The following is a 24,833-nucleotide window of genomic DNA, read 5'->3' on the forward strand; positions in this document are numbered from 1 at the left end:
AATGGGAGGAGAACGTCAGGACAAACCAGCAAAGGCACTGGCAGATAATGAAGTGAATATGGATTTTTGCTGTGTCTCCACCTGTGCTGAGACCCACTAGATGCAGCCACTTGCTCACCACGGGCTGGAGAGTTGATATGTCATGGACAGCACAAAGGGAACGTGACATTACAGCTTCTGGACTAGGACAGGTTAACTGAAATCATGTCCATCAGCACCCTCTGGACACAGCCCAAAGCTTCTTTAGAGTTGTCTGCTAACACCTATTGGGAGCTAATTTTCTTGCTGGTGAGGGTGCCCATGCTGGGTGACTGCACAGCCCAGTACTGCAGGCAGAGCAGAAGCCATACCTACTGCAGGCTTTGCAATGTTCTTTTTTGGTGCAGATTTAAAGGGGAAAAAAAATCCATCTGAGGCATCCTTCATTATTCAGCCTGTCAAAGTGTCAGTACAATTGTCTATTTTGACACAGATCTACTTTGCAGATAGCTACAGCAATATTCTCTTTTCCCTGTATGGCTACAGCAAGATGCAAAGGTGTTTACTGAATTTGTCACACAGGCAGTAGCTGGATCCTCGAAGCTGAGCAGAGGGTTGGCAGCCAGACACGGAAGTTGGGATTGTGCATCAGGTTTGTGTGGGTATGTAAAATACACCATATCTCAGGCATAAAGTTATGAACTGCAGGGAGCTCTTGTGTGAGTTTTCAGTAGGGCATGCTTCACTGACAAAAATCCCAATGGTGGAAAATTAGATCCATTGACAGCCTTGAATAATTCTGGTTTGTTTTCATTTCTGCTTCCCCTGCAAGTATTCAGAGTTGTGGGTTTAGTTGTATTTTAGCTGCATGTTAAGTGTGCAGGACAAATCTGACTGCCTCCAGGTCTAATCATATCTATGGATATTTGTAAGTAGCAACAATGACTTCCTATCTGTCTGCAAGATGTCATGTGTGAGATCAGATATGAGGCCAAAACCATAATCAGTTCAATAATAACTTTTAATAAGCAGAAATCAGAATAAACCTGGTTTTAGAAAAGTACAGAATAAAAGCAGAAAATTTCTTTTTCTTATTAACTGTTGGTATAAAAACCAGGATGTCTTAAAGTTCTAAATGGCAATCTTCACTCTGTTGCATGGAAAACGTCACAGTTAAAGCACAGTACTGCTGGGGACAGTCATCACATGTACAGTGGGATATACAGAATGCAGCATCTGCTGAATGAGATGAAACCCCCACACACTTTTTTCCTAGTTTTCTTTTCTACCTAGAAAGGTCTGTATAAATCCACAGTAGTGGTGGTTTATTTTGAGAATTACTTTTAGTTATGATTTATGCAATAAAATATGCCTCTCTGAAAACAAGGGAAGGTGCTGTTCATAACAAACCCTGGCTAAGTAGTACCTTAAGCTCTTTTTTGATGCTGCCTTCCAAGCTTTCTAGGGAGTATATTTGTTGAAGCAAAGGCAGGCATGGTGATACCCAGTCAGCCCAGAAAGGTGGTAATCATTCAAGCCATGTTGTACACTCATTTTAAAGAGCAAATAAACTGTCAGAGGTAGCAGTGCACCGTATAGACTGAAAGACCAGGGCACAGATAAATCTTAAATTCTTACAAACAACTGATTTCCCAGCTTATGGAACTCAAAAATATAGTTGTGATGTTAGCTTCGGAGAAGAAAACGCATTTTAAAAATGTTGTCACTGAGGTTAGACAACAAGTGTAGTCTTTGCTGAGGAGGAAGCTCAGTCCCTGCTGAGCACCCTCCTCCTGAGCAGCCGGAGCTTGGACATGGCCACATCCCAGTCGGCGTAGGCGCCCTCCAGGTGGCGGGTGGTGGATGTGCCCTGCGGGTAGCTCTGCCGCCCATGCAGCACCCGCCAGTTGTCCAGCGTCAGGATGTCCCCTGGCAAGAGGTTGCACGGGGAGAGATGCAGCAAATCCACAGCAAGGGTAAAAAGGGTGAAACCAACAAAGATGATTTTTTGTGGTTGGAAATGACCTCGAGGATCAGCAAGTCCAACCTCCATCCCAGCACTTTCCTAACCACTACACCACAGCCTCCAGTGCTACATCTACTCATTTTTTGATCACCTCCAAGGATGATGACTCCAGCACCTCCCTGGGCAGCCCCTTCCAGTACCTGACCACTCTTTCAATGACGAAATTCCTCCTAATGTCCAATCAAAATCTTCCCTGGTGCAACTTGAGGCTGTTTCCTCTTGTCCTATCGTTGGTAATTTGGGAGAAGAGACCAACACCAGCCTCACTACAACCTCCTTTTAGGTAGCTGTAGAGAGCAATAAGGTCTCCTCTCAGTCTCCAGGCTAAACAATCCCAGTTCCCTCAGCTGCTCCTCACAAGGCATGTTTTCCAACCCTCTCACCAGATTTGTTGCCCTTCTCTGGACCCACTCTAGCACCTCAATGTCCTTCTTATCCTTTAGTGCCCAAAACTGGACACAGTGCTCAAGGTGTGGTCTCAAGAGTACCAAGTCCAGGGGCACGATCACTTCCCTGCTCCTGCTGGTCACACTGTTTCTGATCCAGGCCAGGATCAGACTGATCAAATCAGATTTGATCAGTCTGCTCCTGTTTGCACTATACACATCCTGCATGACTATCCCTGTTAAGTTTCTGAGAAGAAAGTTAAGCCACTGAAAGTTAGGAAATCACATAATTAAGGCTAGCATGACATTTTATTTTTTTCTCCTTTGTGTGCCACTGTTATAATAAATATCTAATTAAATAACCTTATAGTCTTTCTTTCCTTCTCCCCCTCCCCTCTACCACCATTGTGGTGGATTAATTGATGGGAAGGATAGTACTCATGTAATGTGAAGTACTTTGTTTTATCATTTATTATGTGATCTTGTAGATGATTTCATTAAAGAGATTAATTTCCTCACAGATGGTTTAAAGACACTAGCATCATAGTGCATGAGGCAGATACACTAATGAATTTACTTTTGTAACATCTCTGGAGACATAAGGGACTATTCATATCTTTATTTTATAGTTAGGGAATGAAAGAATGGAAATGAAGGCCAAAGAAGTTAAATCTATTCACTGAAATTCCCTCTCAGTACCAGAGTTAACAATGCTCAAGTGTTGTGACTGTTAGGGAAAATGGGAAAAATAATTGTGAGAAGCAACTTACTGACCTGGTTTCAGCTTGTAAGTAAACTTGTGTTCTGCACTGTTTAATAAATCATCAAATTCCTTTAGAGCTGCATAAAATGGCCTCACTTTTTCACCTGGTATGTCAAACACTGTGTCTCTTGTTGCATTATTATAATTGATGCGAACTGCTTGGCCTCTGGAATCCACGCTATGAAAGAGAAGGAAGGGAAGAGGAATGTGCTATGTTGTTACTGAAACATTTTAAGCAGGTTAAACAACAACTGAGCAATCCTGCTGGAATTTCAGTATGTTTCTATAGTGAAATTCAGATTGTGATTGAGTTGAATTTTAAGAATTAAGCCTAACTAGGAAAAGGGACAATCAGGAGAAGTTGCAGACATTTAATTAGCTCAAAACCCTATATTCTATAATCCTTAATTGTAGAATTGTAAACTTTTAAAATTCAGAACAGATTATGAACATTTGCATTTAATATTTTTACGGCATATAGCTCTTAATCTAAAGGCTTCAGCTGATGACCTCTCTGGCACCATACAGATGCCATACAGTTCAGCAGCTGGAATTTAGTAACAGACCCAGCTGCTGTCACCCTGCAGCTGTACCTGGGAGCTCCCTAATTCCCACCCATTTCTGCTGGCCTGTGGCTACACCAAATACAAAAAGCTGTGCTGTGCTGGCACAAAGCACAGAGCAAATCCTATGCTGGGCAAAAAAACCCCAAAATCCTCCCCTCCCCAAAAATCCTAATCCCAAACCAGGTGCAGTCTGAGCTGAGGCCGCGTGTTCCCGGCAGGTGGCAGGAGCAGCCCTTCTCCTGCCACCTCAGCCCCACGCCACAGGCAGTTCTCTTTTCCCTGCCCTGGAAGCTACTCACTCTATGATCCTTTGTTTACACTGCACAGCAAACTCGCAGTAGTCGACCCCAACATCTGTATAGTCTACAGCAGTAGAGGACAGGATCTGATACGCCTGAGGATTTTGTTTCTTCAGCTTGTTGGATACATGAAATCCATCCACAATTTCACTTTCACCTCCTGTGGCTGCTTGCTTTATACAATGGAGGAACTGAACCTGGAATGAATTAACCTCTCATTACAAAAAGAATTAGCTTACATATTCAACAGTTCATTAGTATCAGTTCCCTCATAGCTGTGGTTCTTTTTTTTTGGTTGTGTGGGTGTTTTTGTTGCTTTGGTTTTTGTCTTCCCCAGAAAAAGATTGCTGCAGCTTCACAGAACTCTGCCATGACTGCCACAAAACTAAAGTAACATGTTCATAAATCCATCCCATTTGGGATATCTGCTAATGCTTGCAACCTGCAAGGTAACTGCAAAGCTCTGCTCTCGCTTCTTGCCTTGGAGCCCCTCTTTGTGGCAGTCATATAATTTTAAATGCGTTTCAGGCTTATCTCAACATGGAGGGTTACCTTTCTCCTGCAGAAACAAAACCTCTGTGAATTACCTGCTCACAGAGGGGAGAAGGTGCCTGTCACAGAAAGCAACAGGTACAGAGTCTCGATGACAAAGCAGAATTAAGGCAGTTTCACATCATGTTGCAGTGCCAAGCTGTACGATGGAGCAGAAAGTCTGAACTGGGCTCTTGGTTTACATCTCAGTGTAGATCTGAGCTGCTGACACAGGAGCTAAAACTCCCCGTAGCACGAGAGTCCAGTGTCACACAAAGTCTAACTCTTCATCTCAGCCAAACAACAGGGCGTGTTACACCAATGGTGACAGCATTCACCTTGCCCTTCCATGGTGGTGAATTATGTCCGAGACCATTAGGAGAAAAAACCCAACCCAGCCAACAACAACAAATCCAGGAGGAGAAAGAAGAGCAGAGAGAATGGGGTTTGTCCCAGAATCTCCTCACCAGCTGGACCTGCAGACCCTGGTGATGGTGACGAAGTAGAAAACTGAAATAAGGAGCAGTGCAGAAGGGGAATTGTCTGGAAAGGACAGAGCTCATTTCTCTGTTTGAACAAGAGCTTCCCACCCTTCTGCTGTGTTCCTTTCGGCCAACAAGCTGTGGGGAGGACTCAAGGCTCCTACTGAAGGCAGCACAAGGCAACAAGCTCTTTTGTTCTGTGGCCATGGCCGGCCTTGGGGAGGGTCATGTACTTCATGGTAAATGACTCTGAACAAGTTCAAAGGGAGAGTTTAATTCAAACGAGAATTTAGCGTTACAGTCTAGAGAGCTGATGGTTCTGCTAGACTCAGCCATCACTAGGGTGGTTTTGGTGGTGGTGGTTTTGTTTTTCTTTTTTATTTTATCAGGACATCTAGAAAAATAGTTGCCAGATCAAAACCTAGGAAATCCTAGAACTGTTTTTATGGGACAGTGCTGAAATTAATCATTATCCATTTAGAAACATTTCTTCAACTATTTGTACTAAATACATCTTAAGAATTCAAATGTTGTGTAATAACTAGATAAAGAAAACTGCACATTCAGGACAATGTTCAAAAATAGTTCAGTGTACTTTAATACTTTTATTTCTTACAAGCATGTTTGAATGAAAAAGGTTATGCTCTTTTCCTAATGTTTCATAGCAGAGTGTGAGCTTTGGCACAGACCAGAGTGAGCTAACTCACATCTGCTCTCTATTAACAAACTCCTGTCCCACTCTTATTCCACATTAATGAACAGTATCTAAATGATGTTAAAAGATGAGGTTAGTGTTGAATATTTGGTACTTACCTCTGGATAAATCACACTGGCTTTTTATTTAATTATAGAAATAACTGATATAAAGTTATATCGGTAATGTTAAAACATTACAAGGGAAGGTCTATAGATGCAAACTTTTCGAGGGTTATCTTTGTTCCTTTGTATCTATTCCTGCTACTTTCTAGTTCTCTGGCAAATTATGTGGATTAGACTTTGATAGGACAAGCACTAGGGGCAGACATATTTTCTGCAGTTGCTGTCCAGCTTTATATAATGCCCATTTTTTATCTATTATGAAAGGGTAAATAAGTGTCTAACTTCAATGAATTCACAGAAAATTGAACAGAACATCTTAATCATATTTCTAACACATTCCCCTCCTGAGGTGAACAGATGAGCTCTGAGATGTCACAACTTGACTACAGCATTTAGAACCTAACTTTTTGAATATAATAAAAGCAGAATTGAAAGCACATACAGTAACCTTTACTCATATCATAATATCCTCAGCACTTTGTGAATTTAATTATAAAATTTTTGTGGTACATAACAGGCTTGTTATGCAGAACTTACATCATAAGATGTCTATTGCACAGACATGTGTATGATGTGCAGATTCACCTTACCCCAGGTGGGTGCTGCAGGACTGGGTAATCTGTGTGAAAACACAGCTTCCCTGTTGTATAAGCCACATTGTTAGCATCTGCTTTGTCTTGCACTTGCCAAGTTGGTCTTCAAAAGGAAAGGGAAAAGAGAAAACATGTTAAAACAGCCAGCCAGCATGCCAGCCAGTACACAGCAAAGCTGTGAAATCCCACTACAGAAGAGTGATTCCATCTCTGAACGTGAAAACACTGTAAAATTATAAGGAAATAATGATGTAGCAGTGTGCCCCCCAGCAGCACAGAAGGCTTATTTCAGCAGCCCTAGAGTCAAGCTAGAAACATAAGGGTGCCAAGGGAAATCTGGTCCCAGTGCAGTATCTAGCAGAGTGATGGCTTTCCAGTGGTGGTACTTTGCTGAATGCAAAGATCAGTTAAGACACTAACCAAGAGGTATCTGCTAGGATAAATCATCAGCTTGTTACTGAGGCTTCAGAAATCATAGAATGGAAGTTGTCTTATTGCTTTTTATGAACCTTCTCTTTTTCCCTGCCAGGTGGAGCACTTTATCAAAGAAATATGGAGCTGTTAAAGGCTATGTAACTTTTTCCCAAAGAATTTTTTTAAAGCTTTATGATCTCAAAAAATAAAGTGTCCTTTGCAGAGAGATCTTTCCTGTAACTGGAAGATTTGCTGCTAAAGGAAGATGTCTTGATAAAGGAGTTTGTGCCTTCTTCCCTTTCTCTGCTGCTGTTTCTGAGAACCACAGGCATTTATTTTGTTATGTAGTTTCTGTCTTGAAATTTCACAAAATTCAGTAAAAGTTTGCTGATAACCATAGAGGGGACAAAAAAGTCTTAGTAATATGACAAAGACATAAATACATCATATTGCAGCACTATCAAAATCTGCTTTGAGCGACACACCATGCAGGAGAATGTAACACCAAGAACCCCACATTTTTTTTTTTGTGCAGACTTCACATGATTCAAGACAGCCCCTCAGCAAATGCGTGCTACAGACCCAGATATTTGTCTGGACAAGTGTAAGTCACTGTGCCCATATGTCAACGTGCCCACTCCGTGGAACCACAGGAGTGGAAGGGACTGAAAAGAAAGCATGGAACTCATTTTCCCTTGTGAAATACTACAGATAAATATATTGTTTGAGAGGCTGTGTGCCTAGCATTACTTCTTAATAATAGTTTAAAAAGAAAAGAAGTTTAAGAACATACAGAGCAAAATGATTTCTATATAGTATACAAACACTTTTGTTCTGGGAGTGGTGTTTAGTATAGAAACTATGCAAAATGCCAAATCTAAATTTTGGAGATTGCCAGGGAGAAACACCCCTTGAATATCTGCAAACATGTTTAACTGCCTGGGAAAACAATTTTTTATTATTTGATACAGCACATATTCATCAGTACATGACTTCAGTACTTAAGTGTGAGCCTTCCAACCACGCTTCCGTAGCTCCCTGTTTTACAGCCAAAAAATTGCCTGTTATATCATTCTTGTCATTATCTGGAAGGTAGCTAGCTTCACTCTTTCTTTAATTTAAAAGGCTCCAATGTCACTTGAAGGTTCTAAAACAATTTAATACATTTTTCCTGTCTCATTTATATGCAGCAGATAGAGCTGCAGGAACAGGAGGACTTTATAAAACCATGGTAAGGTTTTGCAGAAGCAGGCAGTGCCTTTGTGCTGTTACTTTGTGAGGGGAGCTGGTCCCCAGGAGCTTTCCTTCCATGCAAGGACCTCCAGTGAAAGCTCAAGTCACTGTCTTGAAGACAGTGATGTTAATAGGGAGCTCAGTGCTGAACATGAAAAGCTCAACCTTACTGTGTCAAAGTCTCAGGGTATCAACTTGGTCATGGGGGGAGAGCAGGAGAAGTAAAGGAAGAAGATGTGGGTGATGTCAGAGGACTCTGGTCACTCAGGGAGAGCAGAGTGGGGTGGAATGGTTTATGGTTTAACAATAAGGGTCAGATTTCAACATGAATCGCTCAGGCTGTCTGACAGGGGAGGAAATCTGGCTCCAGGCAGCTGTAGTAATTTCTTGCATTAAGTGTGGGCTCAGCCTGCCTGAGCAGAAAACCTGTCTGCTACAGCCTGCCTTCCAAAACCCTGCACTGGGACTGAAGCCACACTGGAATCATCTGGCCCTGCACTTTATTAAAAATCTGTCTCATCCATAATAGATGCGGGAGCCCTGTCCCCTCCTGCAGCTGAAGGGCTCTGTGGGGTGCTCTGCCAGCTTCACTGGGAGAGCTGGGCTCTGAAGGAAGCCCTTTGTGCCACCCCAAGGCTTCAGAGCTGGGGAGGAGCCCAAGGGCACCAGAATTTGGAGAAATGAGTTGTGGCATGACTGGAGAGCTTGTTAATGGCCTTCATTACATAAAGAAAAAGGTTCACTGAAAAGGGTGGGACACCTTGATGTCATTACATGGCTGATACAGAGAATGTTTCCACTTCTTACAGTAATGACATTTTAGCATGTACCAAACAGGCATCTAGGCAAGGAAGAAGGCTCCTGGTGTTCCACATGTCAGGGTTCTATTCATTACTGTTACATTGCAGTTGAAAATTCATGGCTCTGTTGAGGTAATGTTTTATTTGGCAAGCTTGCCAATTCCAAATTTATCCTTTTATTTATAATATTTGGTTGGCCTTGTATTTGGCTGCTAATGAAATAGCAAGGGAATTACTCAAAGTTATTGTTTTGCTACAGTTGTAAAAGCCACCTCAGCACTGGATGCCAGTAAGAAATGAACTGCTTGAGAGGGGAAGAGATGGACAGAAAAATGCTGCTCTAAGTCTGTTGTTAAGGCTGAACACTCCATTGAGTTTCTGCAAGAAAGATATAACAGCAACAAGGTCAGGCACTGTAATAACTACAGCTGAAAATGAAACAGGTTAAATTAGAAGAAAAGATACTACAGGGAAAGAACTCTTCTTCTCCACAATATTTTAGGTTGGGTTCCACCCATACATGGTAAAGAAATAAGAAATTTGTTCCTAATAAACCATTTACTGCAACTCCCCTCCTCCCACAAAAAAAAAAAAAAAAAAAAAAAAAAAAAAAGCATTTGTGACTTAATCTTTTAAAAATGCTTTTTTTTTTTTTTAAAAAAAAAAGGATAAGTTATGCAGAATTTCTTAAACCACTACATATACAATATAAATTTTATGCATGATCTTGCTTGTATTTTCCAGTATTTTTGGATTTCGTCCCTCTTTTTTTTTTTCCCCAAGTGGAGGTCCTAAGGAAAAACATTCTCTAAAGAGTCCTTTTTATACCCTTCAGCCCTGGAGCACACACTCCTTCAGAGCTGGACATTGACCTGTACGAAGCTTGTTGACTTCGCCCTGTGGCAGAGCTGGGTTTTGTTACTCGAAATCCAGACTAGTCTTTGGATGTCAGGGTCTCTTTGACTCTTCAGATTTTCATTTGAGATTGTAGAATTAACCTAATCATACACAGAAGGGTGATTAGCAACTGCCACAGGACCTAGAGTAACTAGCCACCTAACTGGTGGCTCAGTGGGGATGGTCTAAAGCAGATTTCAAGACTTTCAAATACTGCAGTTGTTTTTCCTTTATTGCCTTTGAAACACCCAAACTCAACTAAATAGTCTGCTTTCTTTTAAAAGCAGAATTCACACTCAGTTGGAAAACTTTCATAACATTGAAACCCTCTTTCTGCAGCCTAATAAATACATGGATTAGCAAATAAGTGTGGGGAAAACAAAGAGACATGCAGCCTTTTATCATTCCTTTATTGTGAACCCTAATACTTAAAGAAACAAAAATAAGGTTAAATCAGTACAGATTAACACAATCTGATTTGAACAGTGAAAGGAACTCACTCAAATGATGTTGACCAAGGTCACATTTCAACTTTGATCTTGTATGGAACATTAATGGGCAGGAGGTTCTTTGTAGGATGTATTAGAACACTTTTAAATATATATATATGTATATCTCTATCTATCTATCTTAAAGACTCAGAACTCATCCTGACAAATCACTATTATTGAAGCCATTTTTAAAGAGAGTAAACATTAATTGAAGCTGACTTTAAACTTCTAGATCCAATTCCTCATTCCTGAAACTAAGGAAAGCAACTAAAGGTTTTGTGGCACAAATCCATGGTGTATCTTGAAAGGGTTGTATGTTGTCTTTTTTTTTTTTTGTCATTTAGTTTATTGGTGGGTTTTTTTCCCCTCTCCCTTGAGGTATTTTGGAGATACTACGTATTTTCTTTTAGCAGTTTGCTTTAACAAAGAACCAATATTTTTTGTTGCTAACTGGGACTTTCTGTATCCAGTCCTAACTCCAAATGTTTGTGCAGCTGTCTGGATACAAACAGAACGACTGTTTCATCCTTCAGATACTGAGGAAAGCTGTGAAACACCCACAGTATGATCAGATATGATAAGAATCTCCTTGTATCTGTTACTAGGATCCTGTTAAAACAGGAATAGGAAGCAGCAGTATTTTCATAGTGAAAGTTTTAGGTTGAGATCTTAGTAGAGCACCAAACACAGAACTGCCTGACATTAGGAATGCTTTTAATGGTAGAAAGTGCTCTGTAGCAGTGGATGGGGTTTCCAAGTTGAGCAAAGGGGTTCTCCTCCCATTTATTTCAGTAGGATTAACTTGACTCAATCCCAGTTAACTCTTAAAACCACTTTTCCTTCTGGCACAAAAAAAGAAAGCCACTTCATAAAGGAAGACTTAAAAAATGCCATTCTCACAGGCTGTTCTACATGCTGTGAGTTCACATCAGTTTCTGACAAATTCTAGATTTCTTGAGCCAGCTTTTCTGATCTGAAGCATGGGGGAAAATTCTACACAAACAGGTTGACTTTGAACATAAATGAAACAAAAATAAAGGATGAAGATTGGGTCAGAAGCAATTTATAAGCTGCTCAATGTTGCTGGTACATCACAAGAGCTATTTCTTTGCCTCTTAAAAATTGCTCTCTCAATCTAAAAGCCTTCTTTTAGATTCTAAAATACCAGTCATCTTATACCAAAGCTGATGATGGAAATATACTTGCCAATTGAAGATGCAACAATAAGTCTTAATAGGAATTATAGCTTGAAAAATTAACCTTTTGTTTGGCTTCCTCCCCCTCACCTCACAATTAACATTCTGAGTTAATTATTTCTCCTGGTATCTCAGGGCTGCTCTTCCCACCCGGTTTGTTTACTTATTCTCAGAACTAGAGGTAAATCCAAGTGAAGGAGAAGTCTTGCCATAATTTTTATTCTTTTTTATTCTATTATGGGAAAGAAAGGACATTTTCAGATGGGACGCCCTGAATGTTCTGGTTTTGGTGACTATTAAGGCACTAAGATATCACAATTATTTTAAAATTTACTGTCTGTTTTTGTCATTTTTTTTTCCCAAGAATAAGCACACATCCAAGTAATACTTTTTATTTTTTTTTAATATACATTGTAAAAATTACACCAACAGCTGGGGGTGAGGGACAGGGCAATATGTTAGCTAATAATGCTGCTCCTTTACTTAGCCAGATGGAGGTCACTGGCACAGCTCAGCAAGATCCAAGCTACCATCACCATTTGTTGACTTGTCTAGTAGGTGCTTGAGGAGGTGGAGGTTCAGTTCACCACCTCTTGGCATCAAAAGGAAGATTTACAAGTTCCTGCTTGCACTCCTGTGGGCTGAGCTTTTACTTTTGAAAAAAAGCATTCTTAAAAAAAAATGCTTGCAGGGAGTGGTTGTGGCCTTACAGAGCAGGCTCAGTGGAAAGCAGAGGAATGGGTACTCCCCCAAATTCTCAGTGATGGGAGACACAATAACACCACCTCAGTCTTACCTGTTTCCAGAACTCAAAATCAGGCTAAGGAAAAGTTTCAGTACAGATAACTTCCTCTGTTGAGGAGGGGACTGAATTCAGGATGTTTGATTTTGTTCCATGGTATAGATAAGTACAACTACCTTGTGGTCATTTTGACATGTGTTTCCAGGGATTTTCCAGGGTAATGTTATTACTGCCCTTCTTTACACACCCTGCCTGTGACAGCAAAGCAATCCTCTCGTACTGAGTATTAACTGACAGCACGTTTTCTAACACACAGAGAACAAAATTTCTTTAATAAATCAATCCATGACAGAGGTCCAGCAAGCTGGAGTACATCCGAGGGGACTGCAAAGCAAGGACACTCAAAAACCAAACTCACCCATAAAAAGTGAGACGCAGGAACCCAATCTTGTGGCCAAGTTTAATCAGCTCTCCCTGCCTGGCAGCAGCTCCTGTGAGCAGCACGACTCCAGCTCTCCTCAGGGTGCAGAGCCACTGGTAGGCGCTCTCGTCGCTGAACAGGACGTCGGCAAAAGGCATCCGGGGGAGCTGAAGGTCCGAGCCCCAGAGCTGCCGTTCTGCAGGGGACAGAGGGAGAAGGGAGCGCTCGCTGCACAGCCACGGAGGCAGCTCACGGCTGTCCCAGGCAGGCCCCCACCCCGTGCGGGGCCGGGCCAGGCAGAGCAGCTCAGGAGCCAGCCGAGCTGGCCCTGTCTCCAGCAAGTATTTTTGCTCTGCTTTGCTAAAACCCCCGTGTCTGGGCAGTAAGCTGTGAGACGACCTGGATTCTGGTTCCCCTGCTCAGATACTGGGCTGTGCAGTTATTTATTATTTCTTGCTTTACTTTTTCTTCTTGCTTTATTTTGTGTCCCCTTTCCTGTGCATCCCCTTCCTTCTCCATGAGGCAACTTAAGATTTTGAGACCTTGGCTCCAGTAGAGATGCCAAGGCTGGGATTTTGCCTCTAAGATTTTGAATTACAAAGGTGAGAAGAATTCCTGTCGGTGGGTCTAATGAAGACCCTTATTCTCACAGGGAGTGGATTGTCCTGGCCTGTGATGGAGACACTCTCAATTCCAGTGTAAGCCACTGGAATACCCCAATGGTCATGAGCTAGGTGGTCCCTCCACACACACCTAAACACAGCCTCTCCCTTCCTGCCTCCTTCCTGTCCCAGGGCAGAACCCCCATGCCTTCCACTGCATTCCTCCCCACTAGAGGCACCATTCACCCTTCTCCAGGTGAGACACAGACACGGAGATAAAGAATTTAAAACTTGGCTCTCACTGCTTTTCATTTTCAGGACTTTGGAGGGTTCATGGCAAACGGTCACAGAACGTGCCCACACTCACCCACAGGCAAGCCAAGTCCCAGGACTCCCCGCAGGAGATCAGAGGTGCAGCTGGGAGAGAAGAGCAGCAGCCTGCTCCTGCAGCCCAGCTCCTGTGACACCTGCAGAGGCGTCTGTCCTCCAGCCCAGAGAGGTAAAGTGCCACAGGGAGAGCAGCCCTGCAGCCCACAGTGGGGCCCTCCTTCAGAGGGGGCTCAGGAGAAGGCAACAGCTGCTTCTGTCCACAACAGCAGATGGCAGCTGGTGATGTGTCCTGTTACTGGCTGGCCCTTGGGCAGAGCCAGGGTTTGGACTTTCAAAGGGGGTTGGTGTCTGCTCGAGCTCTCTCCAAATCCATAGCTGCTCCATGTAAAACTAAAGGTGTGTGTGACCAGACATACAGTGGGGCTCAGCTGGACCAGGCACAAGAGACAGAGTTTGAGATCCTGCCTCTCAGCTGAGGCCAAAGCAACTCTCCAGGGACCACACTGGGGTTACTTGAGGTCATCCAATTACCCCATGGGGTTACTTCAGGTCAAACTGCTTTGGGGATAGCACTGGGGTCACTTGAGCTTCACCACTTCTCTAAGTACTTTGACGTTCCCCATGTACTTCTGCCTGCCTGGAGGAAAGCCTTGCTCTGCTCACAGGAGTGGCTCAAGCCCAGTCTTTTCAAAGCCACCCAGCAGTTTGGGATATGACAGACAGTTCAGCTGGCACAGTCCCCTGCTGCCCACTCCAGTTTGTTTTCTGATGCTTTCTCCTGAGGAATGCTCCTGTTAGTTATAAGTGTTTGTGGGGTTTATTTTTTTAAACAAGTTAATCTATCTAACTGTTGAAATGCAAGTACATCTGGTTTCATCTCTGCATGGAGCTTTCATCCAGCCATTCAGAGCTGTCAGCCTTCCAGCTCTGTGTCTGGACTCTCATGAAGGTGACCTGACTCTCACCATCAGCTCCCAGAACTGTTGTTTAATGGGATCACATTATCCCATGAGAAAAAACATCCACTTTGGTCAAAGCAGACCAGGGCCAAGGATGACAATAAATGTTGCTTGTACTGGTATGAAGAAAAAAAGGGTCAGGTTTAAAATAAATTTCAGAGAGCTGTGAATTCTGTGGAAGTTCTCCCTGCTGGAATGGGGTTTTAATTTGTACCAAAAGGTATTGGTACAAGGACCCTGTGAAACCTTGGCCATTTCCTGTCATGGCCAAAGACCCGTGCCTACAGAGAAGAATGAAGGATATGGCTCTGCCTGGCTGACTGCCAAGTGCTTATCTCCGAGACTGCCTTTGGAGGGATCCAGGACCTCTCAGTGGACAACTATGGGCTTCTCCTCTACCATCTTTTCATAGCAAGACCCTGACTCTTATGGCTCAAACATGTACATGGACGTACCGAGTACGACAGAGGAAAATGTTTGACAACTAAAACGTCTGGCAGAGCTCTGTGAAGAAGCTTGCTCAATAACCTGATGTTGGTGGGCTCATTTCCTTTGCCCATGTCCATGGGGGATTCTCCATCCTTGAGCCCAGCTGGCGAAGCACTCTACCATGGGAGCTGCTGCACACCTCTCCAGCAGTCTCACTTGCTTGTAACTTTGGTAAACCTTAAACCATTGGAGTTGAGGTTTTCCCTAGCAGTATCTGCTGAAAATAACTTTGGGACAGCTTCAGCAGCAAAGAAATAGATCACAAGTCCAGGGCAGTGAAAAATGAGGCGTGGAGCTAAGTCACAACTTCTACAGTGGTTAGTGGAGAAGCTTTATTGCATTCAATCTTCAAATGTCAAGTTTGTCAAATCAGTGGTCAGTGCTTACAGCTTTGGAAAATATCACCTAGCAGATGCTCCACAGACACCTTTTCAGTCTGACAGTGAAATTGTCCAAAGATCCCTTTCACACTGAGGACACGCCAGAGCCTGGGTGAGGGAGGGAGCAGGACCATTGCAAAACAGAGCCAAGGAAAGTAATTTCCATGTAAAACTGGCAGACTCACAGGAAACAAGACCAAATATAGCACCAGCTGTGTGCTTCAGAAACTCTAAATTCAACCATCTGGGACTTCTCTTACCTTACAGAATATCTGAAGTCTGAACAGATGTACAATAACAATATGATTGTTCTTCCTCAAGTGATGGGATGTGTCATTGACTTCCTCAGAGTGATGTACAGCTGAGTATCAGCTCCATAGCCATACTTTGCTATTTCACACAAACTCAAATCATGTTCACATTATACCAGTAGCATAAAAGAGATGCAGAAATAACCCACTGGTAGAGCCACATGTCTGTGTGGAGAAGCCAGGACACCTCAGGATGCTGCAGGAAGAACCTCTTTGTGAACCATCTGTTTTAAAGTACTCCAGCCACGTATATTTTAAGGTTTTCAGAGAGATTTGCAAAAGCAAATTAATTTCCTTCAGTAAAAGGCAGTGCTGTAGCCATTCACCAGTGGAGGGGAAAACAATAACAACAAAACCCCACAACTCTTTTCCTGGGCCTCCATATTCATAGGCCAAGATCACTTTGTTAAAACAACTAAGATCTGAAAGGACTACAGATTTAGTCGTGTGAATGAATCTCAGGTCAAGAGACAACTTTTATTAAGCTGCCTTGCCAGAAACCATCAGAGCCAGTTTGCTCCCTTGTGTTTGCACTACCACTACCTGTGTGTATTTATGACAGCACAGGCACCCCTCCACTGATCAATATCTATTGTATTGGAAGAGATGGCTGTTAATCCTGTGATTAATGTGACACTGTGTTAATACAGTAAATAAATGTTCATACTATGTGGTACTAAGATTTCCTCAGAAATTGGTTTTTCTGTTGTAAAACTCTGGTTTTAACACTTACAACTTCAGCAAAATATTTTGACTTTTTTATGCTAAAGGTTCCCTTATATTGAGTTTATGGAGCACAGTCAGTCAAAAGGATCAGCTGTAACTCAGAACAAAACTGAGCACAGGAGCACACTTTTTGCTCACATTTGAAAAAACTCCAACAAAGGCTCCAGCCCCTCTAGTTTTGGTGACTGAGGCGATGTCAGAAATAGATTTTGGTGAATGCAAAATGTAAGTAGACTTTTGGTGACTCCAAAATGTAGATACAAGTCTACAAGGAGACTTGGTAAGAGACCTTCCTACAGACTCACAGCTGTGAGTGTCCCACCAGTGCAGGGGGTGCCTGTGGATGAACGAGAAGGGAGGATGAGCTGAGCTGCCCCCAGCCCTCTGTTCACAGAGTCTCCAGCCCTGGACCCAGAGGACAGATGTGAACTGAAGGCTGGGAGAAGCTGTCAGGGAGGACAAAGAGCTGCATTACCTGGGGAAAAACTCAGGGAAACTGAAGTGGGGACTGGTGGTGGAAAGCTGGGATTTACTTTTCCTCTCTCTAGATATGGGAAGCAAGTCCAAAAGGCGACCTGCTGATAAAAAGACTCTGCAGAGCTACAACATTTCTCAACAGTTGCAGAGGCTGCAGATTTCCAGCCACTAGTACTCCTCTCCCCTTTCGCTATGGCTAGTTAGAAACTGTCCAAGAAACACAACCCACACACCCAAACATAAGCCCTGCACATAGACCATCTTTTATACTCCAGCCCGCGTCTCAAAGCGGCTGTAGTATGATTGACAACCTGCTGAATTTCACAACATGTTCTCAAAATGAAAAAAGCCCAATCCTTGAGGAGAGAGACAATCTCACCTCATTAAATTCCTTTTAGAGACGGCTCCATGGCCTCTACTCACTGCTCCAGTGTGTTTCACTCAAAATATATCCCTTCACACACTTGAAAGATGGGAAAAAAATAAAATATGAATGCTTTCCTTTTTCTCTATTAAAAATTATGAAACTAAAATAGCTTTAGGTATGCTGTGTGAACTGCCAAGAATATCCTTTGAAAGACAAATTTAAGCTTCAGTGCTAGTGCAGGTAAATAACCCTTTGAAAATCAATGGAACATTTCAAGTTTCACCTTCTCCTTCCTAGTCTTTCTTGGTGTCTTACTAATATTTTCCTAATCTTCCTTACATAAAATAAGGAGAAGAGGAATATTAGTATTTCAAGGAATGTAACAACAGATTTCTCCCCACTTTGGGACATAACTATGTGTACCTGGAATTTAAGCAGAGATCCAGGAACTCCAGGCTTCCCCAAATACATGGACTGCAGAGTCCTCTTGTGTGGAGTCCTGATTCCTACCGTGCTCGCTAGAAGTTCCATCTCACATGGGATGCCCCTTCTGCAGCTACTGGACACGGGCTGTAGTGGTGAGTTTTGGGGTGGTTTTGGCTTTTGTTGCAAATACCTGCTTTGCCAGAGCACTGCCAAAGAGCCCATGCCCAGCATACCTGCCTGGGACTGGCCTTGATTTCCCTGTAGCAGATCTGCCAACCCTCAGAGCTGACCTGCAGAGAACATTCCAGAACAGTTCATTTAATCTTCCTCCCAACCAAACCCCCTGCAGAGGAGGCCATCATCTGGCCTCATATCTCCACCTCTATAGAGCTGAAGGAGTAGAACTCAGTTCAACACGTTTCTGTGAGTAACCTGCAGAAGCAAATGTTTCTCTGTGTAAAACCTACCACTGATGTGAATCCTGCCAAGGTGCTGGGAAATGATCCTTTCCCAGATGCTGTGAGAAACTGAGGAGCCAGCACTGCCTATGGCTGAAGAGACCTTTAACCCTTACAGTACCACTAGGATGTGGAAATTGAAACATGCCAAGGAAAATGAACTGTTCATTGATACTGTCCAGGCAGCTACTAAAACTAACTGAGATATGGTTCAAGTAAAGCAGCTTCTTAGACTTCCTATGCTTTGCTTTATTTTCATTTTTTTAAATGTTTGCCTAATTAGTAATAAAAAAAAAAAAAATCAAAGCGATAAAATGGTAAATATAGTTAAATCCTGCCCAGCAAGGCTATAAACTCTGTCCTACAAGTTCCAGTTCTCTCACATGAATTCACTTCCAGGGACAACTGCAGTCAGCATCCTTAGTGGTTTGAGGGTTTTTTGTTTTTTTTCTTTTTAAAGGTGCAGGCTGGTAGACAAATGCTTACAAATCCTCCTTCATGTTTCAGAGAAGAAAGGCTCCAAGCTCCCAGCCCTTCAGTGGCATCTTGATGCAGCCAAGGGCTTAGTCTTTGAGCTACTGCAAGTGTAACCCTTCCCCCTTCACATTTGCCAAATATACTCTGGAATGACACTGTGGTGAAAAAGCCAAAAGCCAAAAGCCAAAAACACACTGTGAGCAGCCCCAGGTATTCCTGATCCTGGGAAAGGTATGGAACACAGCAGCAGCTGCTACCTGGGAGGAAAAGACCATCCAGTGCAGCTTGTAAATTTACTGCTATTAAAAACACGCCCTTGCTTCATCTCTTAAAATCTTCCTTTTAATTTGAAATATTTTGTAGTTTGTCTGAGCTCACATTCTCACCTGTTCTCCACATCATTAAGAAAATCTGTCTCCATGTGGACACGTAAATTTGTATAGTGACTATCTGCCATGAACATGGAAAACAAATGGTTCCTTCTCTCTCCCCTCACCCTGCACTTGGGTTTATGTGATGTCTCTAGAGCACTAATCCTGCCTGGTGCCTTTCAATGGGCACTTTGTAGTCTTTCTTGATGTACTGTGCCCAAATACATGCTATGGAAGCCTTACTCCACCAAATGGAGCAGGACTACCTCAGCTCTTCTGCTGGTGAGGCTTCTCTCTGGACTCAGCTGAAAGCAATGTTTGCCATGATCCCAAACCAGACTGCCAACATAGGCTCACCTTCCGCCTATGACCAGCACCACCACCACCCGATCCAGGTGATTATTTTCTTGCCTTGCACTTGAACAGCTGCTGAGCTGCAGTATCCTACAGGAAACCCCGAAGCAGTGGCTATGGATGCTGAAGAAACAGGATGGAAATGGAATTCACAGAGTGGGCTGATCACAGACTTTTACTCCACGCTGCTGGAGACATTACCAGGCTAGATGAACCAGTCACCCAGCTCATTAAAGCAGGTTTTGTTTTCACCGTCTCTCCTGTTTTTCAAGGTCATTTAGAATTGTAACCCTGGTTCTTCAGCACATTTCCAGTCAACCCCTAGTTGGTGCCCTCTGCAAATTACATGTGGCCATCCCATCCCTTTCCATCAGAGTCATGGACAAAAACGAGGAGCAGTATTGCATAAAGCTGAGACCTTTGCAAAGCCTACCTCGAAATATCACTGTCTTGATGGTAAACCATCAAACTCTCTGACTGTTTTTCAAAGATGATTCCTTAGCAGAGACACCTTTCAAAGATTTCCTTATCACATTCATGAAGATTTCACGTGCAACAGGGTCAAACACTTTATGCTAAGAATCTGAAGGGGAGTACTTAATTTAATGCTAAGTAGGCCAAAGAAAATGATAAAAAACAAAGTACAAACTTGCATACTTAGAGCACAAGCCAAAACACTGGCTTTACTGCATAAGCCTCCCAAAATATTAGAAAGGCACGATCTCCATGAACACAAGAAGAACAAAATTTTAGACCCATGACTAAAGCAAAGTGATTCATTTTCAGCAATAAAATCATACGTAAGGGGGAGAAACTTGCAGCATGTCCACGCCAGCTCAAGGCTGCATGCATAATAAATGTTTTCACTACTAGCCAAGAGGGAGTTGGCCAACAACTGTACTGTCTCCTGCACCTATCAGATGGTTACTGACACCAGGTTCATGTAGTAAGTTGCAGAGGGTAGATTATACGGTGACTTCCTCATCATTTTAGCACAGAATTTCCTACAGCCTTTTTAGTCTTTATGCTTCACATATTAGTAATTGTGGGGTTTTCTTCAGAGAGATCTTAGAGCTTAATTCAAGTATACTGGTGCCAGTTTTAATCCTTCTAGTAGCTGCAAGAGATCTCAAGTCTAGTTACTAACAGCTACGTCTGACATATGCATTAACTACTTTTAACTACCTCATATTTGTATGAAAAGCAGTGAAGGACTTCTTCTCCCAGCAGGTCCCAGAGACCATCATAGCCAGGTAAGTACAACAGTAGTAGGAGAAATACAAGTAACAGTTCTATACTAAAATATATTTTTATAAAGTTTTCCTTCTTTTCAGCCTCAGACAAAAAAAAAAAAAAAGTTGTATGCTGTCCAACATTTACAATTTGACAAATTATCAGGTCCATAATTCCTTGGAAAAGGGACAGAAAAGCATAAATCATAGAAACAAAAAAAAAGATCCTGTGATTTGCAGACATGTAAGTTCTTCCACTTCACAGTATTTTTTAAAATGTCTCTGTGAAAGTCTTAGAAAACTGTGTGCCCCACAGGGCATGTTATTCTCCCATATACTGAACAACAGGAACTTTATTCCAATTTTTATCCAGAAAACCCGTTCAGCTTGAAACTCCGTCAAGAAGCTGCACTGATCAGGGTCTGTACTCTGCCAGTATTTCCTGGCAGGAATTGATCCCACTCACGTTCTCCCTTATTTTATCATGTCAGCATAGCACATTTTTTCCCCCTGTGTAACCACAGTTAATACAGTTTCCATTGCACTGTATTAGAAGTCTAAGAACACTCTGCAAGCTGAAGGGCTAAGAAAGACAGGAATGAGCCACTAGTGCCTGGCAGCCTTAGGTCTCTCTGGCACAGCACAGCTGCAGCTGCCAAATTAAAAATCTTTACATTTACAAATGTAGCTTAAGAATTCATAAAGAATAAAAACAAAGGTATTGTAGAATTATTTTGTGTCTTTATGGATCATTTACACTATAACTAATAAACCCCCAGTTCTATGTGTTTTTCAAAATGGGAAGAATGAAATAGTTCTGAAAGAATTCATGAGTTACCATCTGTTTCAACTTCATATCAATAATTTTAGGGGGAAAAAAAAAAGAATCCCACTTCTTGATTGCATCAGGTTAATCATAAAAAGCCACTCATGTTGGAGTTTACACAAAATGAGAAGATGGCCTTTGCCCAGCCCCTGCAGATGGTGTGTATGCACCAACAAGCATTTACTGTGCAGGCTGGGACAGCACTGGTCAAAACCTTCTATACTGAAGTTATGCAGAAAAGAAAGTCTAGGCATCATAGATGAACCTCCTTCATCTAAAATTATTTTGCCTAGAGTGTGTGTTTTAATGCTTGTTGAAGCCAAGTGTATTTTTGCTGTATTGTGAATTATGTATATGGCAGCCCAACTCATGGGCCAACTCTTAAAATTATTACTACACCATAAGTTCAAATGACCAAACTCTTTTAGGAAAAAAAGACTCTTAACTTCTTTCTCTTAAAATTATAACTTCTCAGGACTTAGTGGAGAAACTGAAGGCACCATTGCTGCTGATTCAAACTTTGGTGGAGTGGGTTACATATGAAATATCACATCATATTATCACATTTTAAAGGGCAATCATCATCTGAAACCTTTTATCTTAGGTTAAAACTTTAACATAACCTAAAGTTAAAAACATTAAGTAGCACCAGGTACTGCCTCTGCCCAATCTCCTCCACCCCACAGGAAAATGTCATTGTGATATTATTCAGTTTTTCCCACCCCAACCCTGTTGTTGGGTGCCAGCATCTTAGAAAATGAGCCTCAGCAAAAGCAAAGCCACACAGTGAGGGGCTGGAAAGGACCCGGCCCACCCAGTGTCTACCCCACAAAGTGTGGGTTACACAGAGCCTGCACTTGGTAAATCACTCCTGTGACATTTGCTGGGGAGAACACAAGTAAACAAGAGGGGAAAAAGAGTATCCTGGAGACAGCAGAGCTGGAGAAATAGAAGGTGGCTCTTAGAAATATCCTCACAGAATATGAGCAATAGTAATTCTGCTGTTCTTCTGGAAGTATCTTGTAAGCTGGGCTGAAATGAGCCTTGATAGACATAAAGAGCAGCCTTTGCATACCACCCGGGTAGGACCTGGCAGTGTTTATAAAAAGGCAATCTTGACATGTTGCCACAGAGCTATTTATAGTCACTTCATCATGCAGTGAAAATCTGACCTACTCTTCTTTTTGGGTTTCACACACACCTGACTTCTAGACTTTCCAAACAACATGGAAAAGCAAATAATCACTTCCAAAAAAAAAAAAAAAAGAAGAAAATAAAAACAAAACAGTAAAGAAAAAAAAAAAATCTGTAGCTGTGATAATGTCAGCAGTGAAGGTTAACCTCCAACTGCAGCATCTGGTGAGTTTGTTCTTGTATCTGTTGAGCCAGCATGCAGGGCTGGCATTCTGCACCACCTGTAATGCTACACTACTGGGCTATGATTAGCCACTGAAGGGTGTGTAATTTGCAATGTGCAGCTCCACTGAGCAGAAGGAAGCAAACACTCAACTTACCCCAATACACAATGTCAAACAGGTCTTAAGCAGCCAGCAAGCAAACCCACATGCTGTACAACTGCAGCAATTTTTGCAGCTGAAAGTTGAGATAAGCTGGGAGATGTCCACCAGCATGAGCCAGGTCTGCTCTGGGGATATGAACACTACTAAAAAAGCCAAAGTTAGCACAGGTCCTTATTTAGTGTAATGTTTAAAACTATATTTCTTTTGGTCTACCATAGCGAGCAAAATTTGCAAAAGCACTGTCTGAAGAATAAAACACCTTTGGTGTGTATTTTACCTGAACAGCTCCACTGGAGAAGAGTGGTAGCAGAGAGAAGAACTGGCCAAACCAAGCATTGTGTTTAGATGCTGAGAGCAAGCACTGTGCAAATGTGTGGGTAGGAAGGGAAATCAGAGCCAGTTAGGCTTCAGGAGAGGAGAGAAAAGTAGCATCGCATCTGAAATAATGAAATCTCAGCTATTGATACCTTTTCTAATAATACAATCAGAGATCTAGACTAATTTGCCTGGGTGTTAATTAAAGCAAATTAGATTTACATTGAACCCCTCAAAGGCTACAAACTCTCTTGCTAGCTTCCACAGCACCTTCAACCTTTCCACCTAAAACTTCTTAATTCCTGAGAAACCAAGTCGTGTTTCCCTGAATGAGTTTTGCATCTTCACCACCTTCAATCTGGGAATATGTTCAACCCTCCAAAATAATAAACAGTGTAGCTTACTCTTGCCAAAGCTAAAGTAAACATGAACTTCTGTATCACTAGGGGGAAAAAAGTTCCATTCTGAACTGTGAAAAGTCTTTTTTATGATCCACTGAAATGAATGGAAATATTACTCATCGCTTAAGTTTTAAGCCAGATATAAAAGGCTGAATTTAAGAATTGAGTTTGTTTAGGAGAACGGGGGCCAGGCTCTAAGGAAAATATGACCTGCAGAAATTGGGAAAGATAATTAGCCCCTTCAGTTGTCCCTAAAGTGTCTAACAAAGCTCAGATGCCTAGGACATACCTAGGGCCACCTATTTTCCCATTTCTCATCTTTCAGAGAAACAAACAATTTTCTTTGTTAGAGTAAAAAAACGACCCCCCAAAAAAGCATAACTCAGTCATGGATTTGCCTTTTGCTGAGCTCTGAGGAAACTGATACCTGGATCTAAGTTGCCCACCATCAGCCTGCCTCTAGGTTCTTTTTTTTCAAGTAATATCCAGTTTTGATGGATACAGCCTTAATTCCACATACAGATCCACAACTTTCTGCAGCAGCAGATCTCACAGGAACACTGTCAGGAGAACAGCAGAAATCTTGCAAGTTTTCACACGTTTCACACTCACAATCCGACAGGCTGCCAAAGAACTGATGATGTGCATGGTGACAAACCTGGTGAGTTTACAGTTATTCACTCCAAAGGGTGAGTGATTTGTGCTGGGTAAATGTTACACTTCTGGCTGCACAAACCGCTCGGTGACCAAAAGATGGTCACCTACTGCTATAAGTAGAGCAAACACAGCTTGAACTTCAGTACAAGACACTGCTGTGCCACACAGTTACTTTTTAACAGAAGGCTGTGGAAAGGGAATTTTTAAAATTTCAATTATAACTCCCTTATAATTCTAAGTAATCTTTCTAAAAATAAAACTGTATATAATTTAAAGAGCGCACACACACCTGCATTGTCACATAGACCACTGCTGGTCCACAGGGCTCACTTCTGAGACCTACTGACGCTTTCTGGAAAGAAAAGGCTTTTTGGAAACTAAACACAGCCCAACCAGTTGAACTCCTCTCAGGTCCAGAGGTTAGAAGAAGAAAAGGGTAACAATGGGTTCCTGCTGTGCACGCCCAGCCTGGCACTGAGCACCAGGAGTGGCTGCCACCGTCCCCTCTGTGGCAACC

At 42.3% G+C, this 24,833-nt stretch overlaps 1 protein-coding gene across 1 annotated transcript in view; it reads right to left on the reverse strand.

Annotated features, from left to right (window-relative positions):
* Positions 1 to 1,747: 1,747 nt before the first annotated feature.
* Positions 1,748 to 24,833, reverse strand: part of BBOX1 (butyrobetaine (gamma), 2-oxoglutarate dioxygenase (gamma-butyrobetaine hydroxylase) 1) — a gene marked incomplete at its 5' end in the record, with an annotated part of 25,730 nt that continues 2,644 nt past the window's right edge. Inside the window, 5 exons of the mRNA XM_008935456.1 lie at positions 1,748 to 1,908; positions 3,166 to 3,332; positions 4,020 to 4,216; positions 6,442 to 6,547; positions 12,636 to 12,834. Of these exons, the coding sequence (XP_008933704.1) occupies positions 1,748 to 1,908; positions 3,166 to 3,332; positions 4,020 to 4,216; positions 6,442 to 6,547; positions 12,636 to 12,834 (830 nt within the window). The remainder of the gene's footprint in view (positions 1,909 to 3,165; positions 3,333 to 4,019; positions 4,217 to 6,441; positions 6,548 to 12,635; positions 12,835 to 24,833) is intronic.

Source organism: Merops nubicus, unplaced genomic scaffold (genome assembly GCF_000691845.1).
Source record: "Merops nubicus isolate BGI_N331 unplaced genomic scaffold, ASM69184v1 scaffold34952, whole genome shotgun sequence".
Classification (NCBI taxonomy): domain Eukaryota; kingdom Metazoa; phylum Chordata; class Aves; order Coraciiformes; family Meropidae; genus Merops; species Merops nubicus.